This window comes from Sphaerodactylus townsendi, linkage group LG13 (assembly GCF_021028975.2).
Source record: "Sphaerodactylus townsendi isolate TG3544 linkage group LG13, MPM_Stown_v2.3, whole genome shotgun sequence".
NCBI classification, from domain to species: Eukaryota; Metazoa; Chordata; class Lepidosauria; order Squamata; family Sphaerodactylidae; genus Sphaerodactylus; species Sphaerodactylus townsendi.
In genome coordinates this window covers 36,907,793-36,929,770 of record NC_059437.1, presented here as the reverse complement: position 1 = coordinate 36,929,770, position 21,978 = coordinate 36,907,793, and the positions used below count along the sequence as shown (strand labels likewise).

Genomic DNA, 21,978 nt, shown 5'->3' with positions numbered 1-21,978 from the left:
ATGTGGGCATGATGTATACCCAGCTCTTCATAGTCTGCTTTGTTCCAAATATTTCTAAACAGAGGATTGGCCTGCTACCCAACTCATGAAAATGCTTTATTGCCACACTATTTACATGCCACACTTCTAACCCCTAGCCAGGTCCTCCTCCTAATAAATTATATGGAAGATGCAGAGTTCCTGCCCCTGCCTTCTGCACCAGGGAACTGTTGGGTGAGTTTAGTAGTAAATAACAAAGCTGCAGCATCCAGCAAGACCTTTTCTGCCTCTAAAAAAGGCTTTGATGTGCCAAGAGCTAGGCGTAGCATCACATACAGTACCACCAGGAGGACCCAGGTTTCCTGACTCGCTAAGTACCAGTACGGGCCTCTCCTGATTCAAGTCAAATTGGATTCGTTGACCTCCAGAGATGCCACAATGTTCCAGGCCCAGACATGTGTCCTAGATCGGTCGAAGGCCAGCCTTTGCTGAAAATGGACAAACCCAACAGCCACTGACCAAGTGCTTGGAATCCTACAGTAACCACATCTTGGAGGAAGGCTGTTCCCTCTTTTAGGGTCACGTGCATAGCGGCTTATCCCAGCCTCCACACAGTGCACAGTTTTCTGTCTCAAAGTCCAGGCTTGAGGCGGGAAGCAGCAGGAGAGCACGCATTTCATACCTGTCGAGGTAGTTCCAGTGCTTTGACCCGGATTTTTTTTTTTTTGCTTCTGCTAGTCCAGCAAAGGCAATCCAAAAGTCACACTGAACCCTGTAAGCAGTGCAAATTCCACCAGGGAAGCTCAGTCAATCTTAGGCCTGGTCTGGACATGGCCCATTACTCGGCCTTGCTCCCCCTTTCCCCACAATGTGCCCTTGGAAATTCTGTCTCCACCTCAGCGAGGCTTGGTAGGGTGTGAGGCCTGTGCCAACTGCATACACTTTTCATACAGCTGCCCAGGGCTGCCCAGCAGTGTCCGTTCTTGCCGTTTCTCTTTGGAGGAGGCACCTGGTTGCTTCCGTGTCAGTCTGTTCGTGAGGTGGCGGGCAGGGGCCAAGATGGCTCTGCCTACATCAATGCAACTGCAGGAGAAAATACATCAGGTTAACTGTGCTCAGCCCAGAAGACCTCAGAAGCTAAGGAGGGTCAGCCATGGTTAGTACTTAGACCGTCAAGGTTGTCATGCTAAGTAAGGCAGCAGCAAATTGCTTCTGCTCAGTTCTTGCCTTAAAAAATGCACAAGGAATCGCCAAGAGTCTTTTGTGACCTCAGACCATCCGAAATGATACAAATGCTCTTTTATCAAAGACCTGTGTTTAACAGTACAGAGAATAATGGTTTTGACAAGGCGGTGCTTAGATAAGTTTCCTAAATGCTAAAAGAGAATCAGAAGTCGGTGGGCGGGCGGGCGGGCGGGCAAGCGGGGGGATAAAACTAGGCAGGCACTGGGACTCCGGCAGAGCATTCCACCACAGAGTAGGTCCAGGAAGATGTGGTGGATTAATTCACACACCTCCTGAGTTCTTTTTGTGGAAAAAAGGACAGATCTGTTCCTCCCCTTCCAGGGTGATCCAATGCTGCCATCTAGAGGCAAAAAGGATCAGCATGGATCCAGCAATTAGACATCTCTCAAGTCTTTTTGCAATGCCGGGGCTGAACCCCAAAGCCTGCAAAATAATAAAGAGCATGAATTCAGACACATGCAGAATCTTTTCCCCTCACTGCCAAGCAACTCCAGCTAGTCCCTAAATCGGAGAGATTCCAACTCAAACAGATGATTCACATGCAGTTCAGTGTTGAGGATGAAGCTCAATGTTAATCTGGAAACACAAATGGGGTGTGTGTGTGTGTGTGTGTGGGGGGGGGGTGTTGGTGTTGTGCTGTGTCTAAAGTGAAAAACTAGTCCTTCCAAGTGCCCTGGAAACTAGTTCTGCGGCAGCCATAAAAAAGGTGCTTGCTGAGATCCGATACAAGGCCTCAAAGGCTGCTGCAGAAGCACCCCTGCTCTCTGGGGCTCCTCAGAGGTGCTGCCTGGCAGCCATGGGGCTGGTATGTTGTATCACCTCAGGGCTAGCAAGAGCTCTTGGGCTGGCTTCCCACTGGAGCTTCTGTTTCACCCTCCTCCATACGCGTCTGTGGCACTTACTTGGGGCGCTCTTCCTCTCCCTCCATGCAGCCTGGTGGAGCTTGCAACAGGAAACAGAAGGAGGAGACGTAGTCAGACAGCACTTCCTCCTCCACCTCGTTGGGACCCCTCATCTTGCGCAGGAATCGGGCCAGCCTGGTAAGGAGAAAGAGGCTCAGTACAAAAAGGCCCTCACCAGCATCTCTCCTGCCACCTTCCGTTACGGCTAGGGATGCTCAGCCCCAAACCCCACACCCTCCCCCCTCCCCCCGTGACAATGCCAGGGGCACTGGAAGCAACTGGATTTACCTGCGGGTGCAGTTGCAGTGGAAGAGGGTGCGGGAATCCACATTGTGCAGCTGGTACTTGACCTCATTGGGCGCAATCCTGTACGGGCACTGATCCAAACGTCTGTAGCAGTTACAGCTCTGGGAGGGAGCTGGCGAGGCAAGAAGGCTGACAATTAGTGTCAAGGAACATCAAAGCATCCAGAGCACAAACCACCAAATACCTGAACATCGTATGCCCTTTTCATAACCATACCAGCCTTGTGGGACCAAGCCCAGGCTTCTCTAATCCAGCATTCTGCTTCAAACAAAAACTATCAAGGTGCTCCTGAAAGCTCACAGGCAGGGCATACAAAGCAACAGCTCTCCCCTGCACTTCGTATACAGAGGTATACTGCCTCTATACATGGAGGTTTCATTTTGCTACTGTGGCTCCAAGACATTGAGACTTCTTCTCCTCTATGAATTTGCCCACCTTTTAAAACATTTATTTCTTTTAATCCCCCCACCAAAAAAAGTTAATAATCCATAAATAATTTTTTTTAAAAAGAAAAGGGAAAAAAGATAGGTATGCAAAGTTAAGACAAAATTATAACAAAATTATAACAAAAATTATGTGTAGATCTACACATAATTTTCTATAAATATCCAAAAATAACTCTATGGGCACTTGCCGTCTATATGCCATGTATTCAAATACTGATAAATTTTAAAGGTTTTCATTTGTGGAGAATGAATTCGTCTTCTTTTTACAACAGTGGCCAGCACCACATATTGAGTTAGTAACTTCGTTATGCAATATTGCAACCCCCCCCAACCATAAAAAAACTTATTTCTTCTCAGTCTGCCACTCAGATTCTCGATTGTCGTCAGAGACAACTGCTTTAGATACAGGCAAATGCATTTATTTCAATTTGATTAGAAAGATTTCACACGGCTTACTGTTCAGGCCATTCAAACATTGTATAAAGTTAAACCAGCTTATAGTTCTACATGGTCGTCTCTGAAAATGAATGCGTCCAACCCCATACACTTGGCACTGGGTCAGGAACTCACCTGAACTGCTCGGCTCAGCGGTGTATCTGTGCCCACTGGTGACCAAGAGTGGTTTCTCTGTCTGTAGCCTGTCACTAGGTGGCTGGGCTTCTTTCGGATGGGCTTGCTGGGTGTATGGAGTAGCTCCTGCCTGCAACAAACCTGCTTCTGCTGTGGCCCCAACAGTGGGCAACAAAAGCATTGGGGTAGTCCTTGGGCTTTTGGGAGTTGGAGACAAAGTCCGATTTAGCCAGGAAATGGGGACCTGTGGAGTGACCAAATCCTGCCTCTTGTCATGTTCTGGATCCAGCCTCTCCCTCTTGGCAGCCCCTTGGTCAGGGTGCTTCCGGCGGTTCTTTCGAGGGTGCTTCCGGCCTTTGCCTCTATGTCTCCCAGGATGACGAGGAGGAGGAGATGTGACATGGTCAGATTTCTCACTGAATGGTAGGTTGGGTCCGTATAGGCTTTGTTCAACCAGACGAGCCAAAGGTATCGAGCCATATCTCTTACACCTGGCATGGGAAGGAGACGTCAGATCAAAAGTTCCATTTACCTGTTAACTCCCTGCCATTCGCTATCTCTTAGGCAGCATCTAAGAGACCTCAATGGTCACTCTACAGCAAGATATTTCTATACAGGCAAGATGGATATGAAATGGAGGGTAGGGAACTGTGCTCTGGAATGCCGCTATGCTGGGCAACTCTGGCACTGCCTGTTGGGATGTGCTGACCTTGCACTTCTCTATCCGGAAGAAAGCCCCCGCCCACAATACCCTATAAGAAAGGTCTCTCACCCGCCCCACCAATTCCAATCCACGCAGTCTTCATTCTCCTCCAGGACAAAGCAAGGGATTTCCAGCAGGTTGAAGAAGCTGACGCCAATGAAGTTGGAGATGGTGTCGTTGAGAGTCATCAGGCACTCCCTGAACCTGTTGAGGGCAACGGAGGAAGGAACAGAACTCAGGTGTGTGTGTCACAGGATAATGATGGATGGACATGAAATCCCGGCTCAGGTCCCTGTCCAGTCACCAAGCAACCCTGGAGAGATGGGGAGCTGTGCAGCTGTGCAAACCCATTACCTCCCTCAGACCAGCTGATTTCTCAGGGCTGCTGCAAGGTTCTCTTTTCAGGGTATATTTCTGAGGATATCTTTTTTTATTTTGCTTTTGATTAATTTACAAAGTTATTGTGGAAAGTGGAGACCCTGACACTTTCAGGTGGGCATAATTGCGTGGCCTTACATCCCACACTGTGGTCACGGATTATAGTGATTCTATTCCTCCTCCAAGACACAGTATGAATATAGCCTGACAGCACCTCTGCAAGGTAGGTGCAGCTGAGAAATAGTGACTTGTCCAAAGCCGACCACCGAGCATCAGAGCTGAATAGGAATTTGAACTAAGGACTTCCCCATCATAGCTCTTCTACCACTGTAGTCTCTCATCACAATAAGATGACAGTTATGACACAAGTGGAAAACTGAAGTGCATTATATAGAAGTGTTTGTTTGAAGCACCCTGCCCCAAACATAAGGAAATAATTCATCTAGACAGCTAACTTCTTCTCTAAACAATGCAAGAATCCACCAGCCATGTTTAGGGAAAGTACTCTTAGCCAGTGGCGTAGCGGCCAGGGGACGTGGGGGGTGTCTTGCACCGGGTGCGCTGGGGCATGGGCGTGGTGTGGGCATTTCGGGCAGGGGCACAGGGCACACATTTGCCCCGGACACAGTTCCCCCACACTATGGCTCTGCCCTTAGTCCTTTCTTGGTCACTTACAAAGCTACATTACAAGCACTTTATACCTGGCAAATTGGGTGCCTTTTGTACTTTTGATTCATGTCATGTTTTCAGATTGCCTTTTCCCGCTGGAAACCAGCTCTCCAAATAACTGAGCAAATGTTTTTGTTTGCTTTTAGCCTCCTAGGGTTGGACGGGGCCTCACAGGCTTTTTACACCAACCATCTGTTGAAAGCAGGAGACTCAGAGCATCCCTGACGGATGGCTGTTGGATCTCTGCTGAAGAGGACTTCCAGCAAGGTTGATGTCATTTCTCAGGGAACTGGTTTGCACCGATGAATAAGTGTTACTATTTGAAAGTTTATCCTAATGTTCACTTGAAATCTGTTTTCCAGGAATTTAAGCCGATTACTTTCCCTAGCAGGTGTTGCAAACAACTGTCAAAACAGTAATACACTCTAAAAAGGTTCCTTGGTGGGAAATAAACTGAGTGCTTCAGACACTGAGCAGGGAGCAACCCTGTAAGGTTAAGGAATATATTTTAGGGGAAATCACAACCTGTCTCAAATGGTGCCCACAAACAAGGGCTGGGAGGTGAAAAGGCACATGAAGGACTTGGAATGAAAGCCTCTTCTGTCCTGTCTACTATGCCTAGAGAGATACTCCCTTCCCATGCCAGTGTCTCAGAGGCAGGTAGCTCAAACACCACCTGTGGGACGATCATGCCTAGTATGAGATTCTCTGACTGCAGCAGTTCTTAGAGATCCCTCCCAGCCAAACTGCTCAGGACTCCCTCAACTGGAGATGCTGGAAACTGAACGCAAGACCTTCCGCTGTGTTCTGCCACTGAGATATTGCCTCCTGCCCACGGAGGAAGGGTTCATTCAGGAGTCCCCAAATCATATCCCTACACAAAAAGGTCACTCCCGGTACTCACCGAGCATCACAGTCGCAGTGAGAGATGGTGTGGAATCGGTAATTCCGCATCCCATATTTGTATCCCAGGGCATCGATCTGATTTTCACACTGGTCATGTTCTCGACAGCACACATCTGGGCCCTGGAAAACTCCTGTAATGAAAGGAGCCAGGATCAGACCGCAGGCCTACATCGTCACCCAAAGTCTTTGGCTGTAAGAGGACTGGATATGGTGCTGAAATTCACAGGAATTGTCTCAGTGCATCAGCCCCCTCACTTGGATGTGGATCATGTGATCCTGCAACTGTCTCATGCCATCCTGGCTGTACGGTAACCACCATAAAGCATCCAACAATAAAGCTCAAATGTTTTTATGCACAGCTCAGCGCTCTGTGCTGCCACTTTGTTAGGTTTGTGTATTATGGGTTCAAATCCTGAAAATCAAGGATGAATCTCCACCTACAGTTTAGAAAGTATCCTAATGCTTATCAACAGAGCATCTGACTTGCATGCACAAAGTCTCTAATTCAAGCATCAGTGGAAGGAGTTCCCACTCCCTTGACATGCACAAATCCAGTGTTTGGTTAAAGAGGCTCAAATAGCAAGACTAGGGCAAGCCTCTGAGATTCTAAGCAGCTTTTGCTACCCATAGAAAGCAAAGCAGCATTCACAAGTACCCAAGACTATGCAAGTCTGTTCCACGCTCTTTTGCCCCCTAATTGGCAATTACTGCAGCTGACAAAGTTAGGACAGATGTCCTTTATGCTGCCCCTGGGATTCTGAAGCATCTTGTTCTCAAAGTGTTATTTTCTCTCTCCCCACCCGCCCGTACTACCATCCCACAAACATAACAGGTTTTTTGGGCTAACTGCAACTTCATTCTTATCAGCTTCTGTTTATGCTTGCAAAATGATATCTGAATGCACACCCATCTGCCGCATAAGTGTGTGAAGAGCAGCCTTCCCAGTGGGTTCCACTGGTTTGAGGAACAATGAGAGCGCCTCACTGGTGTGGTTAAACAGCAGCTGCTCTGTTTCCCATGCAGCGGCACACCCTCTTCTTGGAACACTGAAACTGGAAATCCCAATTAGGTAAAAAAAAGGCCTCTATCCCTCATGAGTGCAGAGATCGGAAAGCCAAAAGTCATTCACAGGAGGGGAACAGGTGGCACAGGGACATTCTTGTTTTAAGCAGACTGAATCTTAAGTCTAGAGGCAACATATTTCAGGTGCCAAAGCGACTGTGCCAAAAGAGGCACCAACTTCAACTGACTTTTTGCAATTATTTATGAAGGGGACTTGTCAGTTCATTGTATCTGCAAGGCAATTAACTGCTTTTCTGCTTGCGTGAAAAAACTCCACCAGGGATATTAGCTGAGCAGTGGCATAAAGGTACACAAAGGGGTGTGGCATGCTGTGACTAACAACACAACCCTAAGCAGGTTTTCCAATCAAAGCCAAGTCAAACCAGTGGGTTTAGAATGGAATGATCCTGCACAGGTGTGTGCTGTAATTCTCCTAGAACAGTGGGCAGTGACCGCAGTAATAGTGCTGAGGATGGTCTTTCCAATGTGTGTGCGTGTGCAGCGTAAACACACTTAGGACATCAAGGCCTGGAGATGCAATGCAGTGGTGAGGCTGTGGCTCAATGGCTGAGCATCTGCTTTGCATGCAGAAGGACCCAAGTTCAAGTCCTGACATCCCCAGATAAAAAAAACTGTTCAGGTAGTAGTGAGAAAGACCACTGTCTCAGACTCTGGAAAACCCCTGCCAGTCTGAGCAGACAATACTGATGTTGATACAAGGGCCTGATTCACTATAAGGCAGCTTCATATGTTTATATGTCTCAGTTTATTTTGTTGCCTCAGGCAGCTGCAGCACATGATAGATCGGGGTCCCCCAGGACCTCTTGCAATACCACACAGGATGTTGGATCTCTGCTGTCAGGTTCTATACAGTTGCGAGTAATTTCAAGGGCTCTGCTGCACATCTGTAAAAATGCTGGCTCAAGTGCTTTACTTTTGCAGTCAAGGTGGCCCACGGAAGTCCAGGTAAACACAACAGCAATAGAGCTGCAGAGGTTTTTTTGAGTTGAGTCAGAAAACGTGACAAGCTCTGCAGTTCCCAGGAAGAGAGGGGAGTGCATGGAAAAGGAGTCGGGCAGATGGACTTTTGAAGGCTGTCTGCAAAGATGAATCACACGTGCCTTCCAAGGAGATTACTCACATTCCTTCAATCTGCGAGGCATTTTAGATATTTTTTGTCAGTGCTGACTAGGCTGCCGTCCTAGACTGGTGGAACTGCATGTTTGCTGTCCATGCAGGTTCCTGAAAGCAAAGCCCTGTTATAATATGTCTCTCCTTCAACCTGCAAATTGCTGGGCAAGCTGCTAATAAGCCTCCCCTACTTGGGAATCCTGGCTGTATCCTGGCAGCAGGAAACTATAGTAAAATGCTGCCGCCTTGTGGTCCTGGGTGAGTATGGGCTGAGCCCTGCAGTAACCTAATTGCCTTTTTCAACAGAAGGAAGGGGTTTGTAAGGATCTTTCCTAGTTTATGGATCACCTGGACATGCAAGAATGGGAAAGACCTCTCTGTCCGAGACCCTGGAGAACCACAGCCAGAGTAGACCATACTGGCTCTGATAGACCAAAGGTGGAATTCAGAATAAGACAGCTTTATAGGTTCAGTATCATCAGATTTGGCGGACCACCTGGATCCTATTTCTAACACAGTAGGCTTTCTTTTAAAGTGGCTCTGGATTCATACCCCTGAGCCAGAACGTATTGCAGGGTGCCGATGAAGAGGCATTCTAGCCATCCTTGCCAAACCTGCTACTTTGACTAGGGATGATGAAACACCAGATTTGCAACCACAGCGAACAGCAGACGCTCAAACATAGCTTTGTGTGCCCTTTGTTGGCACAGATGGGCCCACTTCTTGCCTAAGAACATGGTGAGCTTATGAAATTTCTCTGTGGTACCCCTGACAGCTTCCTCCAAGCATAACACAATGAACAAAGTAAAGGGAATTTTCTTTGAACTACTAAAGAGGCGCCTGACAGTCTGGGGAGACCACAGCATCACCTTTCTTCCTGTCTCAGGGCTCTTCTTCTCAGCAGCCCCCATTCATGGACTCTGGCCCCTTCCGCACATACAGAATAATGCACTTCCGATGCACTTTGCAGCTGGATTTTACTGTGCGGAATAGCAAAATCCACTTGCAAACAATTGTGAAAGTGGATTGAAAGTGCTCTAATCTGCATGTGCGGGAGAGACCTCTGAGCAGACTAGGCATATTTTCTTCAGCCTGCCCAGGAGCATCTCACTCTCCACTTGGAATTAATTAACACTTCCTCACCCACCCACCCCAACACGGCTTCTGTAGCAACCAGGGACAGGTGCCATGCCCCTAATACCAAACCTTCAACGTTTTGCAGAAGTGGATGCCAGCAAAACCCGCAGATTGCCACAGATTTGTGTTTGGGAAAGGAAAACGACAAGAAAAAGGGACCAAGCTCTCTCCTGCTGCCAGGGAACGGGGGTGGGGGGTGGGGGAAGAGCTTGGAAGGTGTCATGAAGACAATAAAGGGGAGACGCTGTGAAAAATCTTAGAACAAAACATATTTCATGCCTTTGCAGGCAAGCGGAGGCACGCCACCTTTCAAGTACTCCAGAACGCTTCATAAAGCTTGACGCTTAAAAAGGGGGAGGGAAGAAAGAAAGGCGTTTCAGGTCATGCCCTCAAAGCCTTTTGTGAATGTCTCTCGCACCGGATATTCCAAACAGAAACGGTCTCCTAACTGTGGCCTGAAACGTTAGCACCCCTCCCCCCGTTTGTAAGCATAAGGAAGAATTTTGCTGAACTCGAAAGTCTGCACGGTGTTGTGAGTCAACTGGGGTTGGCTGTCCTGTCGCTTTCTTGAGAGCAGCCTGCTTCTCCGAAACGTTTGGTTCTTAATTTGAGTGCAGCCCCCCGACTTTCTTAATTCAGCCCGGGCAGCTGGGACTTTTCCAAGGGCGGGGTGGGACGGCGGCAACTCAGAGCCTCCTTTGAGATCAGGATTGGCCTCAGTGTAGAAAGGAACATAAATTATGCCACCCAATCACTAGGGCTGTTCCCCTCACCCATATTCAGAATCGTCTTCCCTTACTCCTGAAGGCTGCCAGAGTAGATCGTGAAGGTAACAGGTGCGGGGGTTCGAATCACCCGGAAACCCTCTCACAAGTGCGGGTTGTCTGAGGAACGAGAATGGCACTTTGCACATTCTCAGGGGACCCTTTCTCAGAGTGCCATCTGTTCCTTGCCGCTACAAACACTAATCGGAGCGGGGGGGGGGCGGGGTTTCCCTCTCGCTTATATCTACACGAAGTCGGGTCAGTTGCTGTCCCCTCGTTTCCGTCGGAGGAGCAGGTGGGAATCCCGACGTCCCAGTCCCGCCGCTTACCCAGCTCGGAAACGTTGCCCGCCGAGTTGCCCGCGCCGCACCAAAGCGTGCCCGGCACGGTCCAGCCGCGTCGCACCCGCCTGCCTCTGCCGGCTCCCGGTTCCGCTCGTTGGGCCCCCCCGCCCCAGGCCTGCCCCAGCCGCTCCGCTCCCCGGCAGGAGTCCCGTCGCTCGGCCAAGGCGTCCAGGTCTCGCCGGAGCTCCGGGCCCCAAAAGGCGCGCTCCAAAGGGCCACCCCCGGCGCCGCGCTCGCAGGAGTCCCGGTACCAGGCGAGGACCGCGGGCTCGGCGTGCCAGGCGCACTCCAGCAGGCGCCCTCGGGCGTCCCACGCGCCGTGGATCAGAACCGGAGGGAGCCCGCCGGGACGCCGCCACAGGAAGCTCCGGAGCCGGGCGCGATCCGCCACCGCCGCCGCCATGTGGCACGCGGTGTTCGCCTTGGTCCAGGGACCGCGAGCCGCAGCCAGGGGCAGGGCCAGGGCCAGCAGCAGCCAGGCCAGCAGCGGGGGCCGCACGGAGGGCATCGCCTCTTGCTGAGAGGGGCGGCGGGATGGATGGATGGATGAATGAATGAATGAAGCTCCCCTCCCGCGGCGGCGGCTTTTTACAAGGAGAAGGTCTGGCCACCGCGGGCGCCGCTCATTGGACGGCTGGGGGAAAACCCCTCCTTGGCGGGGACCCGCCCCTCTCCTCTGCCCAAGAACGTGGCGTCAGCCCCGGCTCGTCCGCGATCCCGGTTCGGGGGGCGCGTCTCCTGGGAGCCTCCCCCAGGGTCCCTGGCCGCTGCCAGGCCGCGGCCAAAGTCCTCTGGGGTCCCCCCAAAAGTAACTGTCTTGCTGGACGAGACCAGGAAAGGAGCCGTCTCGTCCGCCATCCTGCTCCTCCTAGCAGGTGCCTCTGTCTGCCGGGACGGCCCGGAAGCGGACAGAGGTCTCTGGAGTGGCCCTTTGCAGCTATAGGGCTTTTGAAAATCTTCACTTAGCGTGGCTTTAAGCAACGAGCACGTTGAGTTGCATGCTGCGAAAACTCCAAGGAGGAGGATTCTCCCTCTCGGTCTCTCCCTGTGCCCTGCCTCTTGCAGTCCAGTCGCTGCAAGAAGAAACCTACACCTCGCCCCCCTATCCTTATAGACAAATAACATGGCATGTCGCCTTGGGGGGTGGTGGTTTGCTGTGGCTGGTAGTCCCCGAAGCCCAGAGCGAGCCCCAACTCCCCGGACAGCCGCCACACCTCCCCGGGCCCTGCCCAGCTTCTGTTCCGGTTCCCGCTCTCCCCCCTCCCTTTCAGAAGAACAGGCCACTTGTTGGGAGTGACTCATGACGCACGGGAAAGGCCCTGCCCCGCAGGAATCGGAAGCTGAACAGGAGGGTGCAATCCCAATTCTGTGCCAGGACACTGTCTTGCCCCACATATCACGGCATACCTGGGCGGGGTGGGTGAGGTAAAAACATACAGTTATGCGTAAGAACAACCTGACCTTGCTTTGTATACTTTTATCCCCCCAGGGAGGGTCTGGGGCTAGTAGGTCATATGTTTTGCACGTGGAAAATCTCATCTTCAATCTCTGGCTGTTTCAGTTAAAAGGATGGGAATGGATAATAGGTGGTGTGAAAGGCTCAGGGTAGTGTGGGGGTGGGGTAGGGGGTCGTGGAGAGCCACAGTCAGACTGGCCAGAGCGATCTGCACAGACCAGCAGTTTGATTCCCTGTGAGGCAGCCTCTGCTTTCTGGGGTGTAGGGCGGGGGGGGGGGGGGGGAGAATCCTGAGAGGAAATTGGCTTGAACAAGTTCAGGGTGGAATGGAGAGAAAAATGGTGGGCTTTAGATACTATTAAAGGTGTTAGAAACTCATCAGGGCGCAATCTGACAGGAATTTCTTCTGCAGAAACTCTTGAGTGTGAATGTTACATGGCAGGTGTAGAGCGTTCAAAGTGTGTCCGCGCAGTAATCCGTACAACTGCCTTTTGAGGTAGTTCAGCATTGTTATCTTCATCTTGCAGATGTTGAGAAGGAAACAGGCCAAGTGAGAGATCATACCATGGCCATTCAAGGAAGGAACATGATCAAGAGGTGACCCCGCGGCTTATGGTGAGTGGGGAGCGGGCCATGGTTCAAAGGCAAGGTGCCCAGGGCCCCTAGAAAATAAGCATATCATCTTCCGTATGTGGGTTTGGAGAGAGAGAAAAGAGGGTCACCTAATTTTATATCTTGAAGTCACTCAACGAAAGATTTCATTCAATGAAAGACAAAATTTATTTTTGTCAAGAAATTCAAGAGAAGACAAGGCAAAATAAAAGTTCACAAACATCGCACTGAGCATATGGAGCTCACTATTGCAAGATCTGATGACAGCTGCTTTGTGTGCGCATGCGTGCGCACCTATGTGTTTAAACACAAGGCTGGGCAATTTTTGAAGGGCCTGCCAAGTGTGACGCACCACACTGCTGAAATAGGACCTCTGGGTTCAGAGGTTTAGCTCTGTATTTATTTATTTACTCCCTTCACTTTTTGTATACCCTGTCTTTCACTACATTTGCAACGGCTTTTTGAGTTGCTGCTTGTTGGCACATCTGATCTAGGATCCTCAATGGTGTGCCATCTGTGAGGACCTGGGAGACTGAAAATGAGGGTTAAAATGGGGATGCTTTACAGACAGGTTGTGGGGCATTACTGGCCCTCAGAAGAGACTTTATTGAGATCTTTCTTTTTGTTTTCAAGCCACCGTATCGATCTCCTCCTCTGCCTTCTCTGTCCAGGGAAAGTTGCTCTGTGCTCAATAGTCTGGTGATGTGGCGGCTTTTGGAGATAAGAACTGATTAGTTATCAGTTTAGGAGTGATTTCTGTTGGCTGGAAGGCACAGCTAACCCTGAGCAACATCTAATTCTCCAGAGACATGGACAGAATTTGCCAGCCTGCTACCTGGAGATCACTGCCTCCCGCCCGAACTTTAAAGTGTGCCACCAGATTGATTGACTGTGAATTCTTATGCCCCCATGCCAGTACTTGTGTTCTCCCCCTTTCCCTCTTTCAGTGGCAAGCAGAATTTTTCTATGCTATAATGTATTTTGGGCTGCAGGGAAGGGAAAGGGCCTTGTCTCCTGAGTGTTGGGAAAATCTCAGGAGAAAACCTAGATGAAAAACCTGTTAGCAAGTTTTTAGAGGCTTAGAATGGGCAGCAGGTCAAGTGAAGCAGTCTCATTTATCATATGCCTTCAGCCTTGCTCATTTAATCACATTCATCCAACAATTTTTGCAGGTGAGAGAGTGGGAAATCCAACACTGTAGATGCCAACAGCTAGGTTTGGAGGTTTAGGGTACAACGGCATCTGAGCCAGACCCGGCTCTGTTAGAAGTGAGAACTCTGAAATTCCATGAAGAACACCCTTAAAGTTCTCAGCTATTTTTAATTCACCTGGTTTTGATGGGGAGTGGAGAACACAGGTTGTCAAATGGTGAACTTGCACAGGACAATGAAATTCCTAGCTGTTGCTCTGCATGATGATGCAGTGGGAAATATGGATCTTTCCTTCATGCCTGAAAAAGGTTTTCTCCTTCCCACACAGGTCTCCTATTCTTGTGGATAAGACCACAGAGGAAAGAAAGCAGTATCATACATTCCTGGAACAGATTTGTAACAAATCCAATCTGGCATAGCACGAGCCATTCCACTGGGCTTAATTCCCCGAGAAGCTGGTCTGATGTTGTGCCTTTCTCTAACTTGCCAAAAGTCTGATCAGGGGCCGCATGAATATACTGGGAAGCAGGCACTGGCCACTGGAAGGACCTGGCAATAACCTTTTAATGAGGTATTACAAGCACGGCCCATTTTGTGTTGTGCATGGCATGATTTGGCTGTGATAAGCCTCCGTCCTCGGAGCCATTGGAAGGGTCTGCCTCACACATACGCATGCAAAGACACAAAGATACTTTTTGGATCAGGCTGCTCTTGATAGACCTGGTTGGAAACAGGGGTATGTGAGTCTTTTCTCACTCACGTCCCTCTGATAGCAGTACAAAAAGGCTTCATGTCTTGGGAAAGTGTGTCTGTTTGCAGTGGCTTGCATGGAAATGAAAAAGGTCACAATGAATTAGAAGTTGTGATATTTTGAAACATTTATCATCAGGGAAGCCTGCAGACATCAACTTCTACTGAGGAACCCAAACAAGTAGCAGAGAATTCTGGGCCATGTTCAAGAGCTCTTGCTACATTCCCGTGAGGTACTGGACAGACCTGTTGGGTCTAATTTTCACCTCACGTGAGCCAAGAGCTGAAAACACACTACACACTCTTTTACAGTGGCAGCATTCCAGGGGAAGATTGGACATGGCAGGGCATGGACCATGTGATTGATCTCTTGTGGAGAAATCCTGGATAAGGTTCTGAGAATCAGTTCTTGCCTAACAGTTGGGTTTCCTGGAATACAGTTGGAATCCCTGTGGATTCAGTGATTTGAAAGATGGTGTACAAATGTTTCAGACAATCCATAGTCATGGTTTTTCCAAAGAAAATCACTGGGGCTCATGTTTGTGTGGAACTGAGATACTTTGGCATGGGGACAGTGACACATCACAAAAGGCTGTGTTTGTCCATGATAAGCACAACAAACTTTCTCTCTTTACCCAGCACTCAAAGATTAAACATGGAAGTCTTCAATTAATTCTGATTTCTCATGCTGTGTAAATAGAGGCACTTTGTTAAACTGAGATTTATTATCCCCCACTAACTAGGATTCTTCTCCACTTAGTTGAAGCACCACCATTCATACACCCCTACAACTGGTATTCGATTAAAGACCTTCTGTTTTTAGTCTCTGTGTACTGTACAGGGGGAGGGAAGAGGAAAAGAGGTGAGCTTGATCAATATCTTGCATCCGTCACAATTAAACCTCGACATTCAAACTAAGTCATGCTAATGCGTGTCCTGAATTCCACAGCTGCAAGTGGGGTCGTGGCTCAGTGACAGAGCTTCCACTTTGCATGCAGAAGGTCCCAGGTTTGATTCTTGGGGTCTCCTTGAATTCCAGTGATGTTCAGATACAGATTTGTTTACATATTCCAGGACTAAGGTCACAGGTGCTTAGGTTGAACCCCAAGAAGAGCAAACAATACCTCCCAAGGAGGCACCTGACCATCCCAACTGTTTTTTTCTTGTATTCCCAAAGCTGGCTTAAGAGAGTTAACAGGGTGAGCCCCTTCCCCTTCCCACTAGGGCATGCTTGACAGCAAAATGAGAACTGCTGCTGTGAGTGTGGAACCAGGGCATGGCTGAACTATGAGATGAACATGAAATGGCCTTGGGCATATGTTCTGTGGATGGATTGGGGCTCTGTACCAATCCTGGTCATGGAGGAAGTTGTAAGTCAGTGCATGAGATTCAATGAAAGTTCAAGTAAAATCCTAGGACCTTAGAGGTCCCGAGAGCATCCAGCTATGAGTTGTCAGCACAGAACCTTGGTAGCCTTGTAAGATTATTGCTCTGTTCTCACATGGGCATCAGTGGGCACCTCATCATGGCAGTGTTCTGCCCTCTAACCCCACGCTCAACTTCTTTGCCTAACCATGTCCCTCCCATGGTACAAAATGGCTTCATGATTCAACTCTTCGTAGCGCATTCTAACATAGATTTCTCCTGTGTGGTGCCTTTAATTGAATGTGAAGTGCACAAGAGCATGCTAGTGAATTGTGGCTTGTGTGTGTGTCTTTTATATTTTATTCTTCATTGGAGTAAATAGGTGTGAAATAACCTGGTTTACACAGAGGCTGAAACCTCTTCTCTAGAAATCAACGAGAAAGAGTTGAAAGGGTCTGGACAGCGACCAAGTGGAGCAGCAAATTTGGAAAGCTGAATTGAATTGGCTGTGTTGAGCAGTTGCTGGGAAATTGTGGCTGGTTCAGGAAGCTCTTTACTAACATCTGTCATGACTGTGTAAATATGCAGCATTTAAAATCATGAACCTTTTCCAGCCTGTAAAGGGATGGTCGATTTCTTAGCAGTGACTGACTTTGAATATTTTCCTGGAAATTGGCAAAACTAAGCTAATTGCGCAAATGTAGCTACTATCAAGTTGTAGCCAGAGGGTGAAGTCCTGGCACAATTCTGTGGCCAAAGAAAGGTCAGGCTGCCTGCGGACAGAATTGCAGAAGCATTTTTTCCCTGCATTTTAAGCAGTCCTTATAGGTCTTTCTTCGAGAAGCTTGAAAGGAAAGATTGGAGGGGGGGGGGGGAGATTATTCTGATTATTTAATAGCTTTTTCTACAGTGCAGTCCTAAACAGTGACACCCTTTTGAACCCCTTGACTTCAATGGACTTAGAAGCATTGCTGAGGATTTTCACTGTTAGTGAGCATTGTCTCCAGAAACAATTAATCTCTGTGTTGTAGACTTTTAAACATTATTTTAGTCTGGTGATTACAAGTAATCTTTGGGTATTACAAAAGAAACTTCATGGTTGGCTAACCCTTCTCAGCCCCTGCTTGAAGATTAATTTTTTTCTCCAGGATGACTGGAGAACTCAAAATGATATGGAAGTTAACTGAAAGTTACATATCGCTGAACTGCAAAGTTTGGAGTCAAATGTTTTAAAAAGTGTTCACAAATTCAGCGAAAGATGCCAACAAAACTGCGGTAGGAAGGTCCTTGTCCTCCTGGACAAATAAAATAACTGACAGAGAACAATCCAAATAGTCATGAAGAGGGAGATTGTGGCCACCTGGGAATTCAGCCGTGTGACCTTGGCTCCATTCCCAGAATCCTTCCTGTTAAATTGGACCTAGCTGGGAACCTCCTTAAGTCATTAGGCGCTAAGTCACACTTCAAATGTCATCTACTCCAGTAGTTCTGAGAAAAGGACACTTTGCAAATGTTCTGCCACAACCTCCCTCCAAATTATCCTGCAAAAGTGCTGTTGAAATGAATGGGAGATGCACAAGAGCTCATATATTCCTTTCCATGGGGCCAGCCAGCAGAGCTGTTTTTCTTAGTAGCCTGTGCTATGGTGAGCCACAGCTCTGCACCTGACCTGGGTGATGCCATAGAGTGGAGGCCAGTGAACCTTGCAGGTTGAATCTCTTCTGAACTGCATTATAAAAAGGAATAAAAGCAGTTAAAAGTTTGCCCCTCATGATCCTGTGGCTGCAGTTCTGTGCTCTGGAAAGTCTTGTCTTCAAACAAATCCAGCTGGTAGCACTGAATTCTTTCCACAATGGTTGCAGTGTGCAAACTAAACAATTACCCACACAGTAGTGCTTTCCTGTGGAAGGTCCTCTGGGCAGAGGGGCTTCCGCACATTATGCAGTCTTTTTTCCAGAGAAAAAACCCCCAAACCAGCATTTGATGTATCAGTATTGTTGTATTGGCACATAGCAATGTCTATAGATTTTTAAAACCCTGCTGTGTTCTGGATAGCCACAACTGGAGCTGGGGAAGGGAGGAATCATGCCGATATGGGGAAGACTGGGAAAATCCTTGGCTTTGCAATCATCTTTCTCAAAACATCACAGCAAAGCAGGTTTGGGAAAGAATGCAGAAAAACGGAGGGACACCCAGTACCATGATGCTGCAGAGAGAAGGGAAACCCCTTGGCTTCACAGTAGTATCCAAGGCTGGCCAGTAATACATGGGTAAGTGACCTAATTTACAAGCACAGGCTTATTTACAGATGGGGAACAGAGACACAGAGAGAGCATGTCCCGGCCCAAGGGCATCCGGAGAGTTCATCACCCAAAGCCCAAGCCTGATTCTGCAGAACCATCAACAGCTGCTCTTCTGCAGCACACAGAGCCCTTGACCTCCTGTGGCCCATAGCAGTGGATCAGGGGTGTCCAGTTGCACTGCAGCCTGTTCCAATGTGGAGGGATCTTTGAAGGTCAAGGTTTGCTTGCGGAGCCTCTTTATCTGCTAATTGGGCTTATCAGAGGAGCGATATCCCACTGAGGCGGCAGGAAGCATCGGCAGCCAGTGGCAGAGCTGAGTCCAAAGTCCAGGCCTTTGGGGATGACATGGCTACTGTGCTGTTTCTCTCGCCATCACCTGAGGTGTCACAAAGGTCCCCCTGCGGCTGTGGCGTTGGCTGCTGAGGGGGAGGAGCTTGTTCTCTGGTTCCAAGGAGAATATACATTTGTTTGCAAACAAGATGGGATCTATCCCTCAAGAGCTGTATTGTGATCTGTAATTGCTTAGAATCCTCTGACAGAAGGTGGTCACTCTTCCCTTTCCTCCCAGGTTGTGTTCATGTGCAGTGTATGTGTATGTGGGGCGGGGGGTCCTTCAGGTGTCTTTGTACAGCTTTCTGCCATGATAAGGTTGTGTCTGTAAATTTTTTGCTTTTCATGCATAGGAAGCCTGTTGGCTTTTTTTTTTAAAGGCAGAAACTTTGCTTTACAACACAGTAAAGGGCTTGTAGGTAGGATCAGAGGTGTATCTAGGGAAAATGTAGCCTGGTGCAAAATCTCCCACCCCCCACCCCCACATCCGTATGAGCGGCTACACACACGCATGCACGCACGTACGGATGCACGCACACACACATATGGGCGGCTGCCTTCCCCCACCACGACCAAACAACTGTTTTTGCACCAGGTCTTCAAGTCAGTGTATGGACCTGCGGGGAAGGAGGAGGGGTGTGGGCACCGATTTTCCACCCCCCACATGCCTAAATGGCTGCAGCCCAGGGACACTTGACCCCATATGTCCCCCTAGATCCGTGGTGGCAAACCTTTGGCACTCCAGATGTTATGGACTACAATTCCCATCAGCCCCTGCCAGCATGGCCAATTGGCCATGCTGGTAACTGATAATGAATCTAATCCCCTACCCTGATGAATGCCCATGGGATCCATGTTGAGTAATATCAACACATATAGCACATATTAGCACAGCCAATTTACAACAGGTCAGCACTGTCTTGAATTTGGGGGCTGTTGCTGGTGCAGAATTGTCACAATGGATTCTGTTTGAATTGGGAAGCATTACTGTTTTGATCATGTTGCATAATCTTTGCCCGCCCCCAGTCCTAGAGTTGTCATCTCTCATTTCCCTGACGTTGTTCCAAAACCTTTGACATCACCTTGGCCCACAGAACCTCGTCCAAGTGATGCAAATAAGGGGGTGGAGGAGAAGCAGCTCTTGATGTCTGAATTGCAGCCTGCAGGCAAAGGCCCAAAATAAACAGGCCGGGATAAAGGTGACAACCTGAAGGTAGATGTTTCAGGAAGGTCACATGCAAAGAATTGTTATGTTAATATTTTGGCCCAGGTACAGGTTGAGATTTAACACAGCTTGGTACTCACAGATCTACTTCAGAACACACAACATTCTACATCCGGACAATGAAAGGGCTCCTCTGGGTCAAACTTTTCTCATCTGCCACCATTCCCTTTTCCATGCAGTTCTTAAAGGGACTGCTCTTGAAATCCAACACATCAGCCCCTTTCCCCCAACAAAAATTGCTGTCCTTGTCAGTGACATCACAACTTGGACGCTTGGTTCTGGGGAGGCCAAGGCGATGGCTACTCCTGTCGACCAACCTTGCATCAGGGACTTTTGGCTGCTGAGGCTGTGGGAAGTTTGTTTTTTTTCCGGGCAGATAACAGAAGAGGCTGTTGTCCTTCAACCTTCCCTTAGCCCTACCAGCTAGCCGACAGCTTGCGTGCTGCAAAACTGAGTAGCTTTCCACTGCAATAGAAGTAAGAGCTCTCCCTTTGCCATGCCCTCAACTCAAAGCACTGCACCCATTGATTTTTTGGGGTGTGTGTGTGAATCACTAAGGATAGAAAAGGCACTCTGCCACCTTAGTGTGAAGAGCACTGTCCAGTGTAACAGAATTCTGGAAATCAAGAGTTGCTTGCATGACCCAAAGAAATGACTTAGCAAAAACATTTCTGGTAGAATTCCTGGAGGGATCAGAACTTGCCTTTGTGACCTGTTCATGAATTAATCGTGCCACCCACAGTGGAAAAAAATGTGTGTGTGTGAGTGTGTGTATGTGTGTTCCTTTGCTAAATTCTGTGTCAGTTTTGCCCCACTTCCAAAACACCTCCAGAAATTTCTCTTTGTTGTGGGGATGCTATTCCTTCAAGTGGTTGTTGAATGTGCACTAAGGGTTACAGTCAGACAGTGGTGGGATTCAAATAATGTAACAACCGGTTCTGGTGGTGGGATTCAAATAATTTAACAACTGGTTGTTTACAAGTACCATTTGAACAACTGGTTCTGCTGAAGTGATGCAAACCTGCGGAATCCCACCACTGGATACAGATGTGCTGATCCACTTTGGAGTGTGACTAGGAGTCAATCCTCTCTCATCTTGGGCAACTTGAGGCTGGATGAAAGATTAAGCCAAGTTGTGCCTGCCACTCTTTGTGCTGGGACTAGCAGTCTTTCTCAGTGTACTAGGAGGAAAATCTGTTGGAGGGACCCACACTGCTGACCAGAGTCTTGGGTATCTTTCCCATCACCCACTTAATCTGATCCTCTTAACTGGGGATGCTGGGAACTGAAACATTGGTATGCAAAGATTTTTCCACCAGGAATATCCTAATGCTCTGTGTTGTTGTTGTTTTAACATCTAGACTTCCAGGTGTAGCTGTCTCTGTTCCGAATCAGTGCTTACAACAGGACTCTGCAACTTCAGTATAACTGAAGAGCTAAACAACGTTAACATGTGAAGGAAGAGATTCATAAGGAGTCAGTAGAAGAAAGCCCACTTGGATAACTGAAGCTATTCGCCTTAACATTACTGATAACTGACATGCTGATTAGTAATCCTTTTAGTTTCTTTGGCAAAATACTGGTTGCTGCAGAACCTATATTAGGAAGTGGTGTACACAGTGGTGGGATCCAAACATTTTAGTAACAGGTTCCCATGGTGGTGGGATTCAAACTGTGGCGTAGCGCCAATGGGGCTGGGTGGGGCATGATGGGGGCGTGGCTGGGCATTCCAGGGGTGGGGCATTCCTGGGCGGGGCTGTGGCAAGGACGCAGCCGCTGCGCCGGTCCTTGGGCAGGAAACAAATGCACGCAGGTGCAGGCTGCCACGCTTGCCGGTGCACCTCCTGCTAGACTGCTTCAAGTTCTGCACGCTACTGCTGAGAGGAGAGGCGTAACTAAGGCAAAAATCACGTGGCAAAATCACCAATTAGTAATCCCCTCTCGGCACACACAAATAATTAGTAACCTACTCTTGGGAACCTGTGAGAACCTGCTGGATCCCACCTCTGGGTGTATATGAGGTCTCACAATGAGTTAGTTATTGTAGGGTTTTTTAAGTGCTTTCTTTGTGCTTTCTGCAGAAGCAGGGCAGAAGCATGTTGAATAAATAAAACACGTGTCTGTGATGAACTCTGCTCTGCTTGAAAAAAAAAACAATTTTCTTTGACGACTTTTGTTTGACTTTGGGCAAAGGCAGCCCTAGCACAGGGCAAGGCAACTTCAAGAATGGTGGGTGGCTGTGAC

General features: G+C 48.5%; 1 protein-coding gene and 1 long non-coding RNA gene across 3 annotated transcripts; one reads left to right on the top strand and one right to left on the bottom strand.

The window, feature by feature from the left end:
* Window positions 1-83: 83 nt before the first annotated feature.
* On the bottom strand, window positions 84-11,075 carry PLA2G3 (phospholipase A2 group III). The gene is made up of 7 exons (XM_048514655.1): window positions 10,528-11,075; window positions 6,103-6,235; window positions 4,221-4,355; window positions 3,449-3,939; window positions 2,415-2,544; window positions 2,127-2,261; window positions 84-1,062 (listed from the first exon to the last, which is right to left on the bottom strand). Exons 1-7 carry the CDS (start codon window positions 11,048-11,050, stop codon window positions 876-878), a joined length of 1,734 nt encoding a protein of 577 aa, XP_048370612.1. The 5' UTR covers window positions 11,051-11,075; the 3' UTR covers window positions 84-875.
* A 753-nt stretch (window positions 11,076-11,828) lies between these two features.
* Window positions 11,829-21,421, top strand: LOC125442878. 2 transcript variants are annotated; one of them, XR_007246048.1, is made up of 3 exons: window positions 11,829-11,967; window positions 12,526-12,613; window positions 21,096-21,421. It is a non-coding gene; the product is annotated as an uncharacterized LOC125442878 (long non-coding RNA). The 2 variants fall into 2 exon arrangements; XR_007246049.1 differs by lacking the exon at window positions 21,096-21,421 and adding an exon at window positions 14,090-14,234.
* Window positions 21,422-21,978: the final 557 nt, after the last annotated feature.

Coding starts and splice junctions, on each gene's coding strand:
- PLA2G3 (XM_048514655.1), bottom strand. CDS start 11,050: ATGCCCTCCGTGCGGCCCCCGCTGCTGGCCTGGCTGCTGCTGGCCCTG. Junction 6,236..10,527: donor GGGCAACGTTTCCGAGCTGG/GTAAGCGGCGGG, acceptor CTTTCATTACAG/GAGTTTTCCAGGGCCCAGAT. Junction 1,063..2,126: donor GGAGAGGAAGAGCGCCCCAA/GTAAGTGCCACA, acceptor TTTCTCCTGCAG/TTGCATTGATGTAGGCAGAG.